Source organism: Euprymna scolopes, chromosome 1 (genome assembly GCF_053919585.1).
Source record: "Euprymna scolopes isolate OS-2025 chromosome 1, ASM5391958v1, whole genome shotgun sequence".
NCBI lineage: Eukaryota > Metazoa > Mollusca > Cephalopoda > Sepiida > Sepiolidae > Euprymna > Euprymna scolopes.
The window spans coordinates 193,123,000-193,140,783 of NC_136482.1; the positions used below are offsets into that span (position 1 = coordinate 193,123,000).

General features: G+C 32.1%; 1 protein-coding gene across 1 annotated transcript in view; it reads left to right on the forward strand.

Annotated features, from left to right (window-relative positions):
• The first annotated feature begins 425 nt into the window (after positions 1–425).
• LOC145278762 (protein rogdi-like) overlaps positions 426–17,784 on the forward strand; it is an 82,407-nt gene continuing 65,048 nt past the window's right edge. Inside the window, exon 1 of the mRNA XM_080130685.1 lies at positions 426–672. Within this exon, the coding sequence (XP_079986811.1) occupies positions 631–672 (42 nt within the window). The 5' untranslated portion in view covers positions 426–630. The remainder of the gene's footprint in view (positions 673–17,784) is intronic.

The window sequence follows — 17,784 nt, forward strand, 5'->3', positions numbered from 1 at the left end:
AGGAATTGAAATTGAAAGTCCTATCTAAAATAAATAAATGAATAACATGTTCCATAAAATGAATAAGCACTAAGAAAAATTGATAAATTCCAAAAAAGGAAAACCTATCCATTATAAAACTTTAAATTTGAAAAAATTAAAGTTTTATAATGGATAGGTTTTATATATTTCTTCCTGATTTCTTGCTTCCCTGGCAGTACTGATATACAGAAGTTAAAGTGTAATGTGAATAGACATCTCGTTGCTCAACCCCCTACTTAGTATACCTGTAAATTTGGGTTGAAACAATATCCCCTTAAACACACACGCACGCGCGCGCGCACACACACAACAAAAAACAAAACAAAGTGTCCACGTGAATTCTGGATGTTACCACACACATACGCTGTTTTTGTTTTTCTATACTTAAGACGTGAAGAGTCGCCAGATTAAAAAAAAATAATTTGTTATACAACAATTCGGTTAACGTTTTGAGATTTCCTCTACTTGTGAGAATGACAACAACAAGAAAAATGAGAAGCGTGACAACAAGGAGATAAACACGTGCTGTTGTGGATTCTTACTAGAAAAGAAGTGGTGGGAGGGGGGGAATCCGGAAGTGACGTCATTCGTAGCCTTTGACCTCGTAACATGATGGCGGTCGCCGACTTAGACGAAGAGATCTCTGCTTTGGTACGTTGATTTTTCGTTTTATTTTTTTTTTCTTCCACCTCGTCTTTCACTGACAACTGAGCATGTAGATCGTACGATGGTGCTCTCTGTCTTTTCTTGGCATGTTGGGAATTGGCAATCGCAAACATTTATTCGGTGCGGAGAAATCGTATGAATAAAAAAAAAAAAAAAGGTGTGATCGAATTATGAAATGGAAAAAAGAGAAAGAGAGTCGGAGATTTTGTTATTAAATGATAAATTAAAACACGATTTATTTTTTATTATTCGGCTCGATAATTTAAATCTGATAATAAACATTATTTCTTTCTTTTTTTTTTTTTTTTCGGTCAGAATGAAGAGTGTTTTTGTCCATGTTCGATTCATCGGTTTGGAGCGTTAAACCATGTCCAAAATAGTGTTTATTTATTATTATTTGACGCCATAATAATCTTATAATAATATTGTGTGACCACTTCACGGGTTTCTGGCATTCATTCTAGCGACTATGAAAATTGAATTAATATTTTATTCACTATTAATCAATTTAAAAAAAAAAAATACTACCCAATAATCTACACCATAAACGAAGATTCATTAACTCTTATCCTTGAGTGGCCTTCGGGCCTTCGCCTTCATAAGTGGTGATTGATTACCTTGTAAAATAAATAAATAAATAAATAAATAACGTACAATAAAACGAAATTAAAAAATGAATTAATTCCACCAGAATCCATTTCGATTTCTTCGTAAACAAATCAGCGACTTTAATTTTTGTGCTAAAGAGAAGGAATTATTTTGTGACTTTTCAGATTTTGGAAGCATTTAAACTGTCGAATAGAAAGCAATTTTTGGTTTTAAACATCTTAAATTCTCATTCAGTTAAAAGGTTGGAAGTTTGGGATTTTTTAACATCCGACAATTGGTGGACTTGAACGAGAATCACCCCCCCCCCCCAAGAACGACTTTCGGAATATACACCCCCAGCCAGCCTCCTCATGTTAAGAACGGCTTTCGTTGTTTTTTTTTGCAATTTTTTTCAGTGGATTATTATTGATTGGACACTAATATATAGGTGAGGCTGAGGAGGTGATTACTGATTCTCGTTCAGGTCCGCCTGACAATTTTATGAATAAAGACTAAAACAGCATTATCATAAAAAAATTAAGTATAGTTTTATAACGATTTCATTATAATAAAAATACAATGACCAAACAATATTGTATTAATAAAATCCTAATAAAAAAAAATTAAAAAAAAGGCAAAAAATGAAAAATAAAGACTCGACGCAGCAGCAATACTTATATTCGTGTACACTTATGCAGTTTACGGACCGTACTATTTTTAAATAAGATTTTCATATTAAATTCAATTTTTACGATATCTTTTGTTTTGTTTATTAAATTGTTAGGTGAAAGTACAGGATAGTTACAAAACGCCCCCCCTATCTCCCCTTGTTAAGAATGGGTTTCTAACGTAATTATTTCAGCACGGTTCGTGTTTTGAAAAATTGTCATCATTTTTAATAACAAACATAGACACACCAACAAATACACAAAAAGGCAGATTGATTTATTCTTATTGATTTTTGTTATGGTATTCGATTTATTCCTATTGATTTTTTATGGTATTCGATTAATGATTATTTTTTTCTTTATCAAATTTAGCTAAAAATATGTCAGCTGATTATAATGTTTTGTTTTGTTTAAATAATGCAACTTGTTTTGTTATGAATTTTGAAGTTGGTGTGTAATGAATACATTAATAGTAGTTTTAGTATTTGTAGTTATATAGGTGTAAATACAATACATCATCATCATCGTGTTAATCCGAAGATTCTATTGTTGGCATTGGTTTCCCCGATATTTTTCTAGTCTGATTTCTTTCTAGAAAGACATCGGAAGAGACTAACCATGTGAAGGTTGGCAATGTTATTGAAAATGATTTTTGTGGAACAAGTAGGATTCGAACTTGGAATACTCGGTCGTCAGTAGTGAGTCAGTCACCACTTGCACTTGATCACCATCCCAGGTGTAAGATAAAAAGTAAATAAGTAATAAACCAAAAATATTGATACGATTTTTGATAACATTGAACTCAATTAATTATTGCAATTACAATTAAATTGTTGCTTACAAACTCTACACTCGGTTCTTGATATGAGTAATATATATATATATATATATATATATATATATATATATATATATATATATATATATATACATACATACATACATACACGTGATGTTAAAAATATATAATAATTAAGTTTAAATTTTATTTCATTGACGAAATAAAAAAAAATATATAAAAAAAAACATAAAGTCATCTTGGGAGAAAAAAAAACAAAAAAAAAAACAGAACAAAACAAGGAAGGTCAGGTTGGGTCAAGCAAAAAGAGAATAAACAAATGAAAAAAAAAACGTTATAAATTATAGAAAATGTTAGAAAATCAGTTTTTATCTTATAGTGAAAAGTTAATTTGAAATTCAGAAAGAAAATAAAATTTAAATAGATATTTTTATTGAAATAGAAAAAAGAATAAAAAAAAATCAAATCATTTACATTTCAATTTAGTTAAAAATTTAGTAAATAAACAAGTCCTTATTTTAATAAAAAAAAATGTGTCCGTTTCTCGTCTCTATGTGACTTTCACATTATTATTTACATAGGATTTTCGAGTCAGTCAGTGTTCACAGTATCTTTTGTTTATTAAATTGTTGATAATAATAATAATAATAATTCAAGTTAGTCAGTGTTCACAGTATCTTTTGTTTATTGTTAATAATAATAACAACAACAACAATAATAATAACAATAATAACAACAACAACAACAATAATGACAACAACAATAATGATAACAATAATGACAACAACAATAATGATAATAATAATGACAACAACAACAATAATGATGATAATAATAAATTCATCTGCAATGGTTATCGAAAGAGGTGGAGAAATCTGCGAAGGACTTGTTGTCACTCAAACTCCAGAGAATACCACAAGTTGTTCTCAATTGATGGTGACTGCTGTTAGTGAGTAAAAATAATAAGAATTATTTAATACATAATAATAACAATAATAATACTATATAATACATGATGATGATGATGATGATGATATTAATAATATATAATACATGATGATGATGATAATATTAATAATATATAATACATGATGATGATGATGATAATATTAATAATATATAATACATGATGATGATGATGATAATATTAATAATATGTAATACATGATGATAATGATAATAATATTAATAATATATAATACATGATAATAATAACAACAATATATAATACATGATAATAATAACAACAATATATAATACATGATAATAATAACAACAATATATAATACATGATAATAATAGCAACAATATATAATACATGATAATAATACATGATGATAATAATAATAATAATAACAACAATATTAATAATATATAATACATGATGATAATAATAACATTAACAACAATATTAATAATATATAATACATGATAATAATAACAACAACAATATTAATAATATATAATACATGATAATAATAACAACAACAATATTAATAATATATAATACATGATAATAATAATAATAATAATAATTATAATAATAATAATAACAACAATATTAATAATATATAATACATGATAATAATAATGACAACAACAATAACAATAATAATATATAATACACAATAATAATAATACATAATAATAATAATAATCTCCAAGTTTGTTGAAAATGTCGGTAGAGTGCAGGAAAATGATTATGTCTTAACACGTTTTTATGTTCAAAACCAATAACAATGCTTATTTATTGTTTAATATGTCGACTGTGTGTTTACGTGGACTTTGACAGATTGCGTTCACGTGAGATGCAGGAAGCTTTTCATGCGAATGTTTTTATTTATTTTTTTTGTAAGCAAATCACCGGAAAGCTAAACAACCTTGGCCAAGGTTTCGACATTCTTTAGCCGAGGATTAATAATTTCTGTTATTTTCATCTTGGTTATTTTTACAACGTTTCGACCGACATAACCTCCGTAATGCATTTTTTTTTTTTTTTTTTTTTACCTGGGAACCTTTTAGTCGAAATGAGGACAATTTACCTCCGTGATTTTATATTAAATAAACAAAGATGATAATAGTCCAAATGTCGAACAATAATATCTCATGCGTTTGTGTGCGTTTTTCGTCCATAGTTAACTTGAATTATTTTTATTTATTAATAACGGTGTGTGTGTGGGGGGGGGGATGCTGCCTGCCCCGTCGTAAAATACGCTTAAATATATTTTAATTCATGCAGATTTCATATTGTCTCTAATGAATATTATATTGTAACTAATATATATAGTACTGATTTCAAAAGTTTAAAAAAATGCCATCAGTTAGAATCGAAATTAAAACATTTAGCACTCCAACCGCGTTCCCTACTATCGACAGGTATATAAGAAAGATTTAAAATTAGACCACTTCAAGCAAAGAATGAATTTGCGCATGCGCAAAAGTGATAGAAATATGTCGGCAAGTTGAAATGAACATCTTGCATTTCAACTTGCCGATATGTTTCTGTATGCGTTATTCATCTAACCAAACAAAGATTTTACTCGTTATAAACCATCTTTGATGTATGATTAGTAGTTTCTGTTGATTTCAGTGTTATTTGATGAATAGCTTAAGTGTTTATTTTTTTAGTTATGTAAAGTAATGGAATATTTATTGAAATCAAAAAGAAATTAATGCAAAACTAAAATGGATTTTAAAAATCCTATTTTAAAAAAATTGTAAAACTTATTATATTTTTAATTATTTTCCCTTAAGCTCCCCCCTTCTACATCTACCAAGTTCCATTTTTTTTTTTTTAATTTTAACTTCTTAGTTATTTTTATAGACGAAAAACCAAATTGAATTTGTTCCGCAGGTCCAAATCCCCGTATATATCAAATTTTAAATCTGTAGATCAAAAACTGACAGAGTAGTTTGGTAGAGGCCATTCCTCACACAAAACAAGGTTACACACACACACACATTTACTAGCAAGAAGACCCGACGTTGCCTGGGATTGAATGATGATCAACGAATATTTTACACTCCTTTATTTTTATGGCATGAAATGACCTATAGGGTTGATGTGCCGTTAAACTAAAACTTACCTTACCTTTATTTTTATTGTCATCGAAATCTGTGAAATCGCCAGGAGGAAGCTTCACATGCCTCCATGCAGTAACTTAGTCCAAAATATGTGTTATTCTACATTGCACTCTAGAGAACCTACTGTTTCTTTTATAAAATTATTTTATATAAACTTCTTTCCAGTTAACGAAAAAAAACATTACATAATGCAAAAAAAAAAAACCCCAAAAAACACTATGAACTTACCCACAGTAGAATTTTCAGGTCCATTGTTCTATCATTGTTGCTAAGTGACAACATGGGAAAAATGTTTTTACCGATGATAGATAAATTAAAATAATGGTTTCGATTATCAATTATCAGGGGTATTCTGAGATAAAACTTAACTAAGTTCACTCCCAGACTTATACACTAAAGTTCTGTAAATTTTAAAGAAAATTTGTTCAGCCGTTTCAGAGTCTATAAGGAACGAACTCACATGCACACACAGACAGACACAGTTACGTTTATATAATTGTAGAAATATAATTAGCAATTAGTTTTTGTCATTTAATTCTTATAAAATTTATGAAGCCTACTTGGATATTTGAAATTTATATAGAGACATTTGAAACTTGCTAGGACTAACTTAGTATATGAGTTCAAATGCCCTTTGGGAGACTGTCTCTGATAATAAAAGTGAAAGCATATATATGGGTTTGACTACCACTACTTTGTTGAGGAGATTAACCATGTATCGCTCCAAATTTTACTTGACAAGACATCTATACTTGAACAAACCAATGTAGTGGACTGGTGGATATGTTATATATATCACCCCCAGTCGTATAAAATAGGAAAAATGAATTGAATTGAGAAAGGAACGAACAACGCGTTTATTGAAATAAACGAACTAGAATTTATTTCATGAAGAAACAAATGAAAGAAAAGGGTACAGCACGTGTTTAGTTTGACGTGCGTCTCTCACTGTTAACTGGTGAGAGGGAAAGTCTATTGTTGTAGAGAGAGAGAGTGAGAAAGTCAATCCAGTTTGGCGCGCGTCTCTCACTGTTAACTGGTGAGAGGGAAAGTCTATTGTTGTATAGAGAGAGAGAGAAAGTCAATCCAGTTTGGCGCACGTCTCTCACTGTTAACTGGTGAGAGGGAAAGTCTATTGTTGTAGAGAGAGAGAGAGAGAAAGTCAATCCAGTTTGGCGCGCATCTCTCACTGTTAACTGGTGAGAGGGAAAGTCTATTGTTGTATAGAGAGAGAGAGAAAGTCAATCCAGTTTGGCGCGCGTCTCTCACTGTTAACTGGTGAGAGGGAAAGTCTATTGTTGTAGAGAGAGAGAGAGAGAAAGTCAATCCAGTTTGGCGCGCGTCTCTCACTGTTAACTGGTGAGAGGGAAAGTCTATTGTTGTATAGAAAGAGAGAGAGAGAAAGTCAATCCAGGCCATGGAGATAGAAAGCGTGTAAGGTGTACGTACTGTCAGTTGGCTCTTGCCCCATACATAGTAGCAGGGGACGTGAGGCGCACCCCAAAAGGGAGCGATTGGTTTGTCAACTGCCCAGGTCGGGAACCGAATCGAAAAGAAGGAAACAGCTCAGGTCTCTTGCTTTTGTAGTTGTTTCCGGTGGTCTTTTGCGCATGTGTGGATTTCCTTTAAGGGGAAGTGACGTTGCCCATATGTGTATGCACGTGAATGTGGGCGTATGTATGTGAACGTGAATATATCTACATGTGTGTACGTGCGCGCGCATGTTTATGTGCGTGTATGTGTATGACAAGAAAAATGGCTTGAGATGTGAACGCGTGTTTTTGTGCGAGACTAGAAAGGGCTCGCACACCAATAATAAATAGAAACTTGAAATCTAAAAAACAACTATTAATAAAGTAAACTTTAGCAATAGTAATAACATCTGAAGTGTTTGTAGAGTTATTTATTTTAATAGCTTTGCAAACATTAATTTAGCCAATGGAAAAAGAATAAATAAAATAATTAACCATTATTCATTAAATGCCAACATTTACTCTTACTGATGCATTATGGTCAAATATTTAAAAAAAAAATATTTGGGAACTACTCTATCTTGAAGTGGATCTATTTTGTTCATATTTTCGATAAAAATTTATTATTCATCTTAAATTTTAAACTACTTGATCAATTTACGTGATTTTGGGAGTACGATATTTTCTTTCTATTATGGGCATGTTACATTGTACAGAAATTCTGGAAAAGCACTAAAAATTTCATATAGATTATTATTTTTTTTTTACTTTGAAGAGTACAAATTTGTAAAGTATCGTTTTGTGTTCAGCTTTCCAAATGCGAACCAACAGTTGTTTGTTCAGTAATACAATCACGTTTCAGCTTTGTTGTACTATTATTGTCCAAGTTTTATTTTGTAAAAACAAAAAAAAAATCTTTTCAATCTTTTATTTTCGAATGATGAAAACAAGTCTCTTTTATACTTGTAGCATTTTCTTGATTGCTGTACCAAAAATACAATTGGATTTTTTTTTTTTTTACAATACTTCATTTTGTAAAACAAAGAGTTGAATGGTTTTATTTCACAAAATTGTCTACACACTCAGCAACAATACATTAAAAAAGATACCTTTTTATTGTTGTTTTCAGTAAAAAGGCAGATTGATTTTCGAAATTTTTTTTTTCTTTTAGTTTAGTTAGTGCAATTAGGATGAAATTGTTTTTACTATTATAATTATTAACCCGGGGGTGGGGATACTCACTCATTTATTTGCTTGCTTGTATTCCTATTTACTTTCTTCCTCACAAATGAAAAGTTAGACACAAGGTCGGTTTTTAATGTGGGGGCATCCAGCTCCTCAAAAAGGGGCATTCTGAATTGTAACCAAAAATAAAAAAAATTGCTTCAATCTAGAAGGATTTCTTCACTGATTGAGGACAAAATAGGCTAAATGTCATCAGAACAGATACTACAGTTTGTTCCTACCAAGCCGGGAGGAACCCTTAGTAGTAAGTTGATATGGAACTAGTTGGAAAAACACTTTCTACCCAAAATGCGTATTTCTTGTTTTGTAATATAGGCAAAAATAAAACTCTTAATAATAAAATAAAAAAACTGAATTGGAAAACCATAACAAATAGTGCATTAATGAGATGTCATTTTGTAAACCAATATGGAGTAATGTCGCATTTGAACTGGTGAGTTTCTGTCTCATTTGAGAGTTTTTGATAAGGTGCAGAAACTTATCTGTAATTTAATTGGCCTACCCTTTCTTCTTCTCTGCACCCTCTCTCTCGTGCACTTGCGATGTTGCTAGTCTCAGTCTTTTCTATAAATACTATTATGATATGTGTTCTTCAAAATTGTCTGATCTATTCCCTGCTTCCTTTGTTCTGACTTGTTTGACTCGTTGGTCTAGTGGTCTTCATCATTTCACTGTCTTCATACCTCATTCTAATACAGATTCCTATTCCAGTAGCTTCTTTCTAAAATCTGCAAGCTTGTGGAACTCTCTTCCTGCAAACTGTTTTCCTCCTACCTACAACCTTGGTCTTTTTAAGACAAAGGCATCTACTACTTTTGCGATAATCATCTTTTTCATTCTTGTTAGTTCCTTAAATAAAGTGGCTTCACATTTTGTCTGGAGCGATTTCCATTAAAAAAATTAGTTGAACCTAGTATGTATATCGCATGGATATGTTCAGTATATTAAAAATATGAATTTTTAAAAATATTTTATGTTTAAAATTTTGGAGATGAGGATTGATAATTTGCATTCTTTTGGAATCTTTCTCTTTTATTTTTAAATTTAGAAATATTTTATTTAAAAATTTATATTCTATTAAAAAATTATGGTGTTTTAGTTTGTTTCATTTTTTTTTTTCCATAAAAATTCTCAGAAATTACTGAAGTACCTGGGGCTAACATTTGAACTTTATATGAGATACTTAGATGTTCAAATAGTTCATTAAACATTTTTCTGATTAAAAAAAATTGTTTTGAATTTAAACATTTCCTAAGATTTTAATATTCATTTTTCTGATTAAAAGAATAAAAGAAAATCAGATTGGAATTATTTTGGATAGTAACATTGTTTTGGAGTCCATTTCTGTTTGAATTTTTTTTATGTTTTGGTGCTTTTTTTTAGTAGCGTATCGTACAGAGTCCGGATCAGATATTTTAAATCTTTGAAGAATCAACGGAGAGTCTGAATATTTAGAATAAAGAGTCAGAGTTGAATATTTTGTAATCCTGGAACTCTGAATCAAATTTTATCTCTTCCACCTCTGCAACACTGGTATCTAATATTTATAAATTCCACCATTCTTAACTGACCTTTGAATTAAAGCAGTTGATTGATCATAATATTATTCAGTTACATATATTATTCAGTCTATTTGATTGAAATGTGAAGATGGCAAATTGGTAATTTAAATCCGTCAAAGGAGGATGGGTTAATAAAAAAAAGAAAAGAAAATTTTTTATAAAAGTAAGAATGCGTGTGCGAGGATACTTCTCAACCTATATACTCAACAAATGTTTGATCTACAGACTTGAAATTTGGTATATAAGATATTCAAACATGTGAAAAACTTTTTAATCTGTTTTCATTCAGAAAAAAGGGTTGTTAAGGGGTTAGAAATGAAAAATTGGTTACATTGGAAACATTGGATTTTTATCTTGTTTGTCAACTGTTTCACGAATACTAATGCACGAATAGTTCACATTACAGATTACTAATGTTAAGAATAAGTAAGTTTGAAAACACCTTTTAAACATTGTATCATGCTGGTCTAATGGTTATCATCCTTGACTCACTGTCATTAGGTTTTGATCTTAGCTGGAGTATTTTTTTTTTTACTTACAAGACCTGAACTATTTAGAAAAAAGACATAATACTTACATATACATGTTTCGGTTTCTTTCTGTTTTTTATTTTTTTATTTTCTTTTTATTTTTACATAATTTTTTTGTAAAAAAAAATTAACGTTATGTTTAATGACTACGATATTTCTGTTTATAATAAATAATAATTCTGCATTAATTAAAATATAATATTTATGCATATTTTATGACCGGGCAACACCGGGTGACCTGCTAGTAATGTATAAAATATCAACAGTTGCTACAGCCAATGATGAAATCTATTCTTTCAAAACATGGCACTCCATTTCTATAAAGATTATTTTTTCTTAGGAAAGCATCAACATTAATTTATAAAACTCCCTATCTCTGTCTCTCTCCATTTTTTAAAAGTGCATCTTCTCCAGTAAAAATAGCTGCTAAGGGGGTCAAAATTGAAAAAAAAAATTGGAACTTGTCAGGCATAAGTTCACTTAAAGTACTTTTGTACGCATGCACAAACACATTTATATGTTAAAGTCAGTTCATTTTTAAGTATTTCTTATCCGTTTGATGATAGCTCAAATGGTTATGACTAAGGCTGGAGCACTAAATGTTTTGGTTTTGATTCTAGCTGATGGTACCCAAGTCATATTTTTTTTTTTTTACTTTTGAAATCACTACTATATATTGGGTACAATATAATAATTAATTGAGAATTGACTCTATAATGATAATTACGAATTCTGCATAAATTAAAATATCATATTTAAGCATATTTTATGACCGGGCAACACTAGGCACTCTGCTAGTCTATAACAGAAAGCAACATTATTCCAAAAAAATATCAATAACTAATTTGTATTTAAACAACTAAAATTACGAACCCAACAACCCATATATTGAATATTAAATTGTTTTTAATGTCAATATATAGTGAAAGCAAAATAAATTGTTTTTGATTATTAAAACATTTTCAAACGCAATTGATAATGTTTGCCTATTCATTTTTTTTTTATATTTAAATTTATGTTTTGAAGCACACCATAAATCATAAATGTACGACGTCATACCAATGCTATAATTATTTTGTTAAGATAACGTAGTCAAGACAAACAGTAGCATAATTAACAAAAATGTATTAGCAAAAGTATAACCATGAAGTACACGTCATGATTCTGGGGCCATAGCTGCCACAAATCACTACCGCATAATATGTTAGATGTAACTATATTTATAGCCTCTGGGTAAGTCCATTATTTATGAAATGATCAGATCAACTTATCCTATAACAAAAAGTTCACGCATGTTTGTGATTAATGAGTTTTTATTTTTGTCTGGACAATGGCATAATCGGTTCAGGTCATGAAGAATCATTTATGAGGTTAATTATGTACAGGTGAGACCTGATAAAGAAACACAAAACATAATGTACACCAAACATCTATGATATATAAAAGGCAAAAGTGGCGTGCGTGTTTTTGTATGTCCAGCAAAGACTTTTTTTGCAGAGGTTCTCAGGGAGGGGGGGGTATTATGTTTTAGAATTTTTTATATACTCCTTAGATTATAATATCTATGATTTACGAAGGGACGTCATCTCTAGATTTATTTTAATCGACTTTTATAAAATTCTCGTGTGTTTGTTTTCTTTTTTCATATAAATAAAGTGAAACTGAATCGAATCAAATCAGCTCGCTGGCCTTCGTGGCCGGCACATTGTGAAGGCAATCAGCTTTGATCAATGTGGGAAAAACTCTTCATATCAGACGATTGCCATTCATTCGAGAGCTCCCACTTTTTCAGGGGAGCTTGGTTTCCCCAACATCGTAGGGAAACAAATAAATGAAACGGGGGGAAAGCTGAACTGGCCTTCAGCCAACATTCATTTCTGCACCTGCGTATTCACTTAGCAAGTCAATTTTTGGATTGACATCGCTAAATTTGAACGCTTTTCACTTCCTATGGCCTCGTAGCGTAGCGGTAAGATGTCACGTTTTCTTTCACGATCTTTTCCGCCTCAGGGTTCATCACGGGTTCACGCCTCCCTCCCTACTAACACTTTCTTTTTGTTCTACACCTCCAAACACCCGAGCAATGCCAGGTATCCCCATCAGTCTATAATATAAAAAGCAAAATGTGTTTGCGTTTGTAAGTCTGCCAAAAACTTTCGACACACACGATCAACACTGACAAAATTGGTAGTGTTTGAAAGGTCAGTCTCTTGGATGGCAAATATCCAAAAATTGTCTAAAAACATTAATTCTTTAACAGTCAACTGGGCCAATTTTTAGAAGGAGAGGTCAGTTTTTGCATCAGCATTTTTGCAAAGTCATTCGCGCCTTGCAATAACTAACCTTATTTCGAACGCCAGTGACATATGTCGCAGTGGGCATGGGGACTAAGCAGTTGGCTTTTTTCACTTTCTTTTCCTCCTTTGCGTTACAGGTTCGAGCCTGCCTGCTTACTACTTTTTTTTTTTGCACTCGCACAGGTACTCGCTGCTATTTTCATTTTTTTTGGGGGGTGGGGGTGGGGGGTAATTTTTTTTTTTTTTTTTCTGTTTAGCGCTCCGTTGATCAATACCCTTACCATAAAACCTATCCACACCCGGGACAACGCCGGGAACCCCCCCACTAGTCTATTATATAAAAGGGAAAATGTGTGTGTGTGTGTTTGTATGTCTGACAAAATTGGTATCATTAGAAAGATCGGTCTTTCGGATGAAAGATGTCTAAAGATTCTCTGAAATTAAAGATTAATTCTGTGTTGGTTAACTGCGCCGTTTTTTTGCAAGGAAGGATCATTTTTTGCATTGACATTTTTTGCAAATCCTACGCCTACCAATCTCAACGTATGTTTATAAAACATTATTTCGAAGGCCCGTGACGTAATAAGTCGCCGTGGCCGAGACAGCTAGCGCATTTGCTTTTTTCACCTCCTTTTCCTCTTTCATGTTACAGGTTCGAGCCTACCTGCCTACTGCGACTAATTTTTTTTTTTTTTTTTTTTTGTGCTCGCATGTGCCTACTGCGACTAATTTTTTTTTTTTTTTTTTTTTTTTTTTTGTGCTCGCATGTGCACTTGCTGCTATTTTGATTGAAACAAAAGTTTATTTTTTCTAGGGGTTGCTCAGTAGCCTCAGTATACCACCTCTCTCCACCTGGGCAACACTGGGTAACCATGCTAGTGAACATATAAAATTGACAAAAGTTTTATTTCATAAAAATAGTCCATGAGGGAAGTCGTATTATTGGGAAGTGAGATGGTGTGATGTGAGTAGCATTTTTTTTTAACTTATTCACCCTAAGCATATTTTACATCTTGGATGTAAGGTGCTACTTCTTGGGATCATGTCTAAGACGGACACTATGTAGCAAGATGTCTGTTCACATTACATTTAAATTTCTGCATCTTTATACAGTCAGGAAGGGAGGCAATTCCAAAGTTTAACAGTTCGTAAGAAGATACAATTAAAGTAGAAAACTTTCCAGCATCTAGTGACCTCTATGGTGAAGGGGTGAGATTTTGCTGCTTGCCGGGTTAGTTGGTAGTATTTACTTTGAGGGAACACAAGTGCTATGAGTTTGTCCGAGCACATTCCTTTAAAGTACTTATAAAACGTGCACAGGGATGCTATGTAGCAGCGATGGAAGCGGAGTTGGAGCATGACAAAAAACAGTTTTATGACCAAAGTGTGTGGAAAGAATTGCTAGAGAGGTGACTTTACTTATGTTGAGAATAATTCATCAAAAGATATCGGTAAACTATTGATATAAGTTTAAATATCTGTTTGTAAGCCTTGTTTCACATTTCGTCTGGCAAGTAAGTCTGAACTTTTCTCTCGGTTAAAAATTCACACTTTTTTTCTTTGACTGTTATTAAGATCCTTAAAAAAAAAAATCCCTATTATGTGGTCTGACTTTGAAATGAGTATAATCTGCTTCAGTACTCCTAATGTTTCTCTCTTAGTGTTTTATGCTATCAATTTTTAGGACCTGCACCTTGGATTCAGGTAGGGGAGATGGGAAATTGGCATCCATTATCTGCTTGTTTATTGGCTCAATGTAGGAAGAAAAAAGAAAGAGAGAAATACACCATAGTCTCTATTTATCTGTGTACACCTTGCTTTTCTCTTACTGATGGCACCGGGGAAAGGATATTCAATAGAGAATATCACAGACACAGCTATCATGATGTCACAAGTAGAAATGGTGGACTTTTTCGAGATTTCATTTCTGTATAAATGCTAGTAATAAAAATTCATTTCTGTCTGAACGCTATATATCAAAAATTAATTTCTGTCTGAATTCTAAATACCAAAAATTAATTTCTGTCTGAATTCTAAATACCAAAAATTAATTTCTGTCTGAACGCTAGATACCAAAAATGACTTTGTAGGCTTTGAATAAGTACCATACTATAGTTTTCGAATATCTGGACACCAATTCTACACCCACTGGTCAAGCGAAAGACTAAATCACCATTCGTATCAATCTGGCTAGAACTGCCATTGTTCTCACCAGAAGCTAAGACGATCCATAAAGTTGTTAATCTACAAAGCCATCATTAGAACAATTGTTCTCTATGGATGCGAGATCTGGCTATTGTGCAAAGAAAATCTTCATCAACTTGAGGTCTTCGATCACTACTGCCTCCTCTGCATCTTGTGTGTTTGTCTCTCTGACCAAATCTCCAACTTGACCATCCGCAATAGATGTAACATTCTTGGCCTGGAAGAAACTCAAAATGAGACTCCAGTGGTTCAGCCACGTGCTGCGCTGGTCTGGTGAGGAGTTTGTCCATAAACTGGTGGCGCTCAATACATTTACTGATTGGAGAAAGTGCCGATGTGGTCAACTCAAGGTGTGACTCACAATGGTCAAAGTAGACATAGAACATGTCTAGGCCTCGCATTTTTTAGTGTCTGACATTGGAATTGCAAATGACTAGATCATGCCATTGACTCTGTTGCTGACTGACTAGTTTTGATGACCTTAACGCGTGATGCGGTTAACACCATTAGAGCTGGTTCAACCCACCCCAGGTGAATGCCACTGCAAAAACAAGTAAGTAGTGCACTCAGCCTAGATTGGTTGAACCAGCTTCTTCTGAAGGAGAAAGTTTCATGAGAATATCAAATTCACAAGAAATCCCAAGTCACTTGTATGTTCTCATCAAAGAAGATAACTGTTAGGTTGTTGCAATTCTAACAGGGAGGTGTTGACAGCACCTGGTATGCCCAAATAGTCACCTGTCAAGCTCAACATTGCTTAACTTTGATGATTTAATGAGATTATGCTATATTTTTAATTTTTATTTAGTTATTCTTTTAGTCTTATTGACCCTCAAACAAGGTATATTGTCACTTAGATGTAAGGGACTACTATGTAGAACCTTATTTATAGGGGCACTATGTGGGGTGTTGAGAAGCAAGATGTCTGTTCGTGTTGCAGTATTTTTGGTATTCTATAAGAGTACAATTACAAAAAATTAGAAGGTTCTATTTATAGACAAGGGTGATAGGAACTGATTTATCAAATGGAACAGCACCCAACTATCGACCAATCAGAAACTAGAATCACCCCATATCAGTATGTAGCACAATGGTGGTTTAAGAAATTTTGTGACGGCGACGAGAGTCTTTAAGATGATGAGCGTAGTGGTTGGTCATCGGATGTTGATAACGATCAATTAAGAGCCTTAGTTGAAACCAATTCACGCACAACTGTTCGAGAACTTGCTTCTGAATTAGATGTAATATATACAATGATTTCTAACCACTTGAGAAAGATTGGAGAGACAAAAACCTTGGTAAATGGGTGCCTCATGAATTGAACGACAACCAAAAGAAACGCCGTTATGAAGTGTCTAAACTCTAACGATTCAGCTTTGATATTTCTATTGTCCATGTGCCTATCATCGTTTGATCGTGTCTAACACCCAGGGAACGGGTTGCCATTCCTAAGACGTAACAACTGTTCAAGAAATGTCCCAACAACAAACCAAGCAACTCGCTCTGATAAATAATTGGATCATGATATATCAATCCTGTTATATCAAAGTGTTATATATAGGGACCATATGCCAGTAATGAGTATGTTAACAGAACAGAGGAGGTCAAAGGTTAACAACCAGGAGATCACAGCCAGTTTTTTTCTGTCTTGTTCTCTAATTTTTTACTATCTTTCTTTCTCTCTCTCTCTCTCTCTCTCTCTCTCTCTCTCTCTCTCTCTCTATATATATATATATATATATATATATATATATATATATATATATATATATATATTAATCATTACATCCTGCATTGAAGATTCCCGAAAGGATGAAACTCTAGTGTCTGTAGGTATTTAATTATTATAGTAAAAAATAATTATATATATATATATATATATATATATTTCTCTCTCTCTCTCTCTCTCTATTTTTCTCTCTATATTTTTCTCTCTCATTCTTTATTTTTTCGCATCTTCCTACCCCCCCCCCCGGTCTCATTATACTACCTTTCTTCTATTCCTTTGTTGGAAATGATGAACCAATTCAGAGAACCTATTGTTTTGTTCTATTGCCAATGTGAAATGGTCACATTTCTTGTGTATTCTATTGTTTGGTTCATCTAAAAATAACACAATAAATAAAGAATTACAAGTCAATAACACCAGAATGTAAAAAGAAAAAAAAATTATACGTGTGATACACACACATCTATCTATACCTACATATATACTAGCAGGGTGACCTGACGGTGCCTGGGATTGAATGATAATCAACGAATGTTTTACACTTCCATATTTTTATTGTCATCGAAATCAGTGAAATCGACCATTTTTCAATCCATCAAGGTGCACCTTGAGGAAGCTTCACATGCCTCCCCGCAGTGATTAGTTCACAATACATTGTAGTCTATATTGCACTGTAGAGAACCTGCTGTTAATTTTATAAAAAACATATATATATATATATATATATATATATATATATATATATAATGGCTTGCATTAAAGTTTAAAATACAAAAGTCAAGTATCATGTTTCAATTGTACTCTAAACAGAAACATTCATTTTGAACGCGCCTCTGTCATATCAAAGAACCTACAGTTGATTTTATATGTCGAGTCTTATCCCTCGTGTGGTAATAAAACTTCTCAAATGCATTTGTG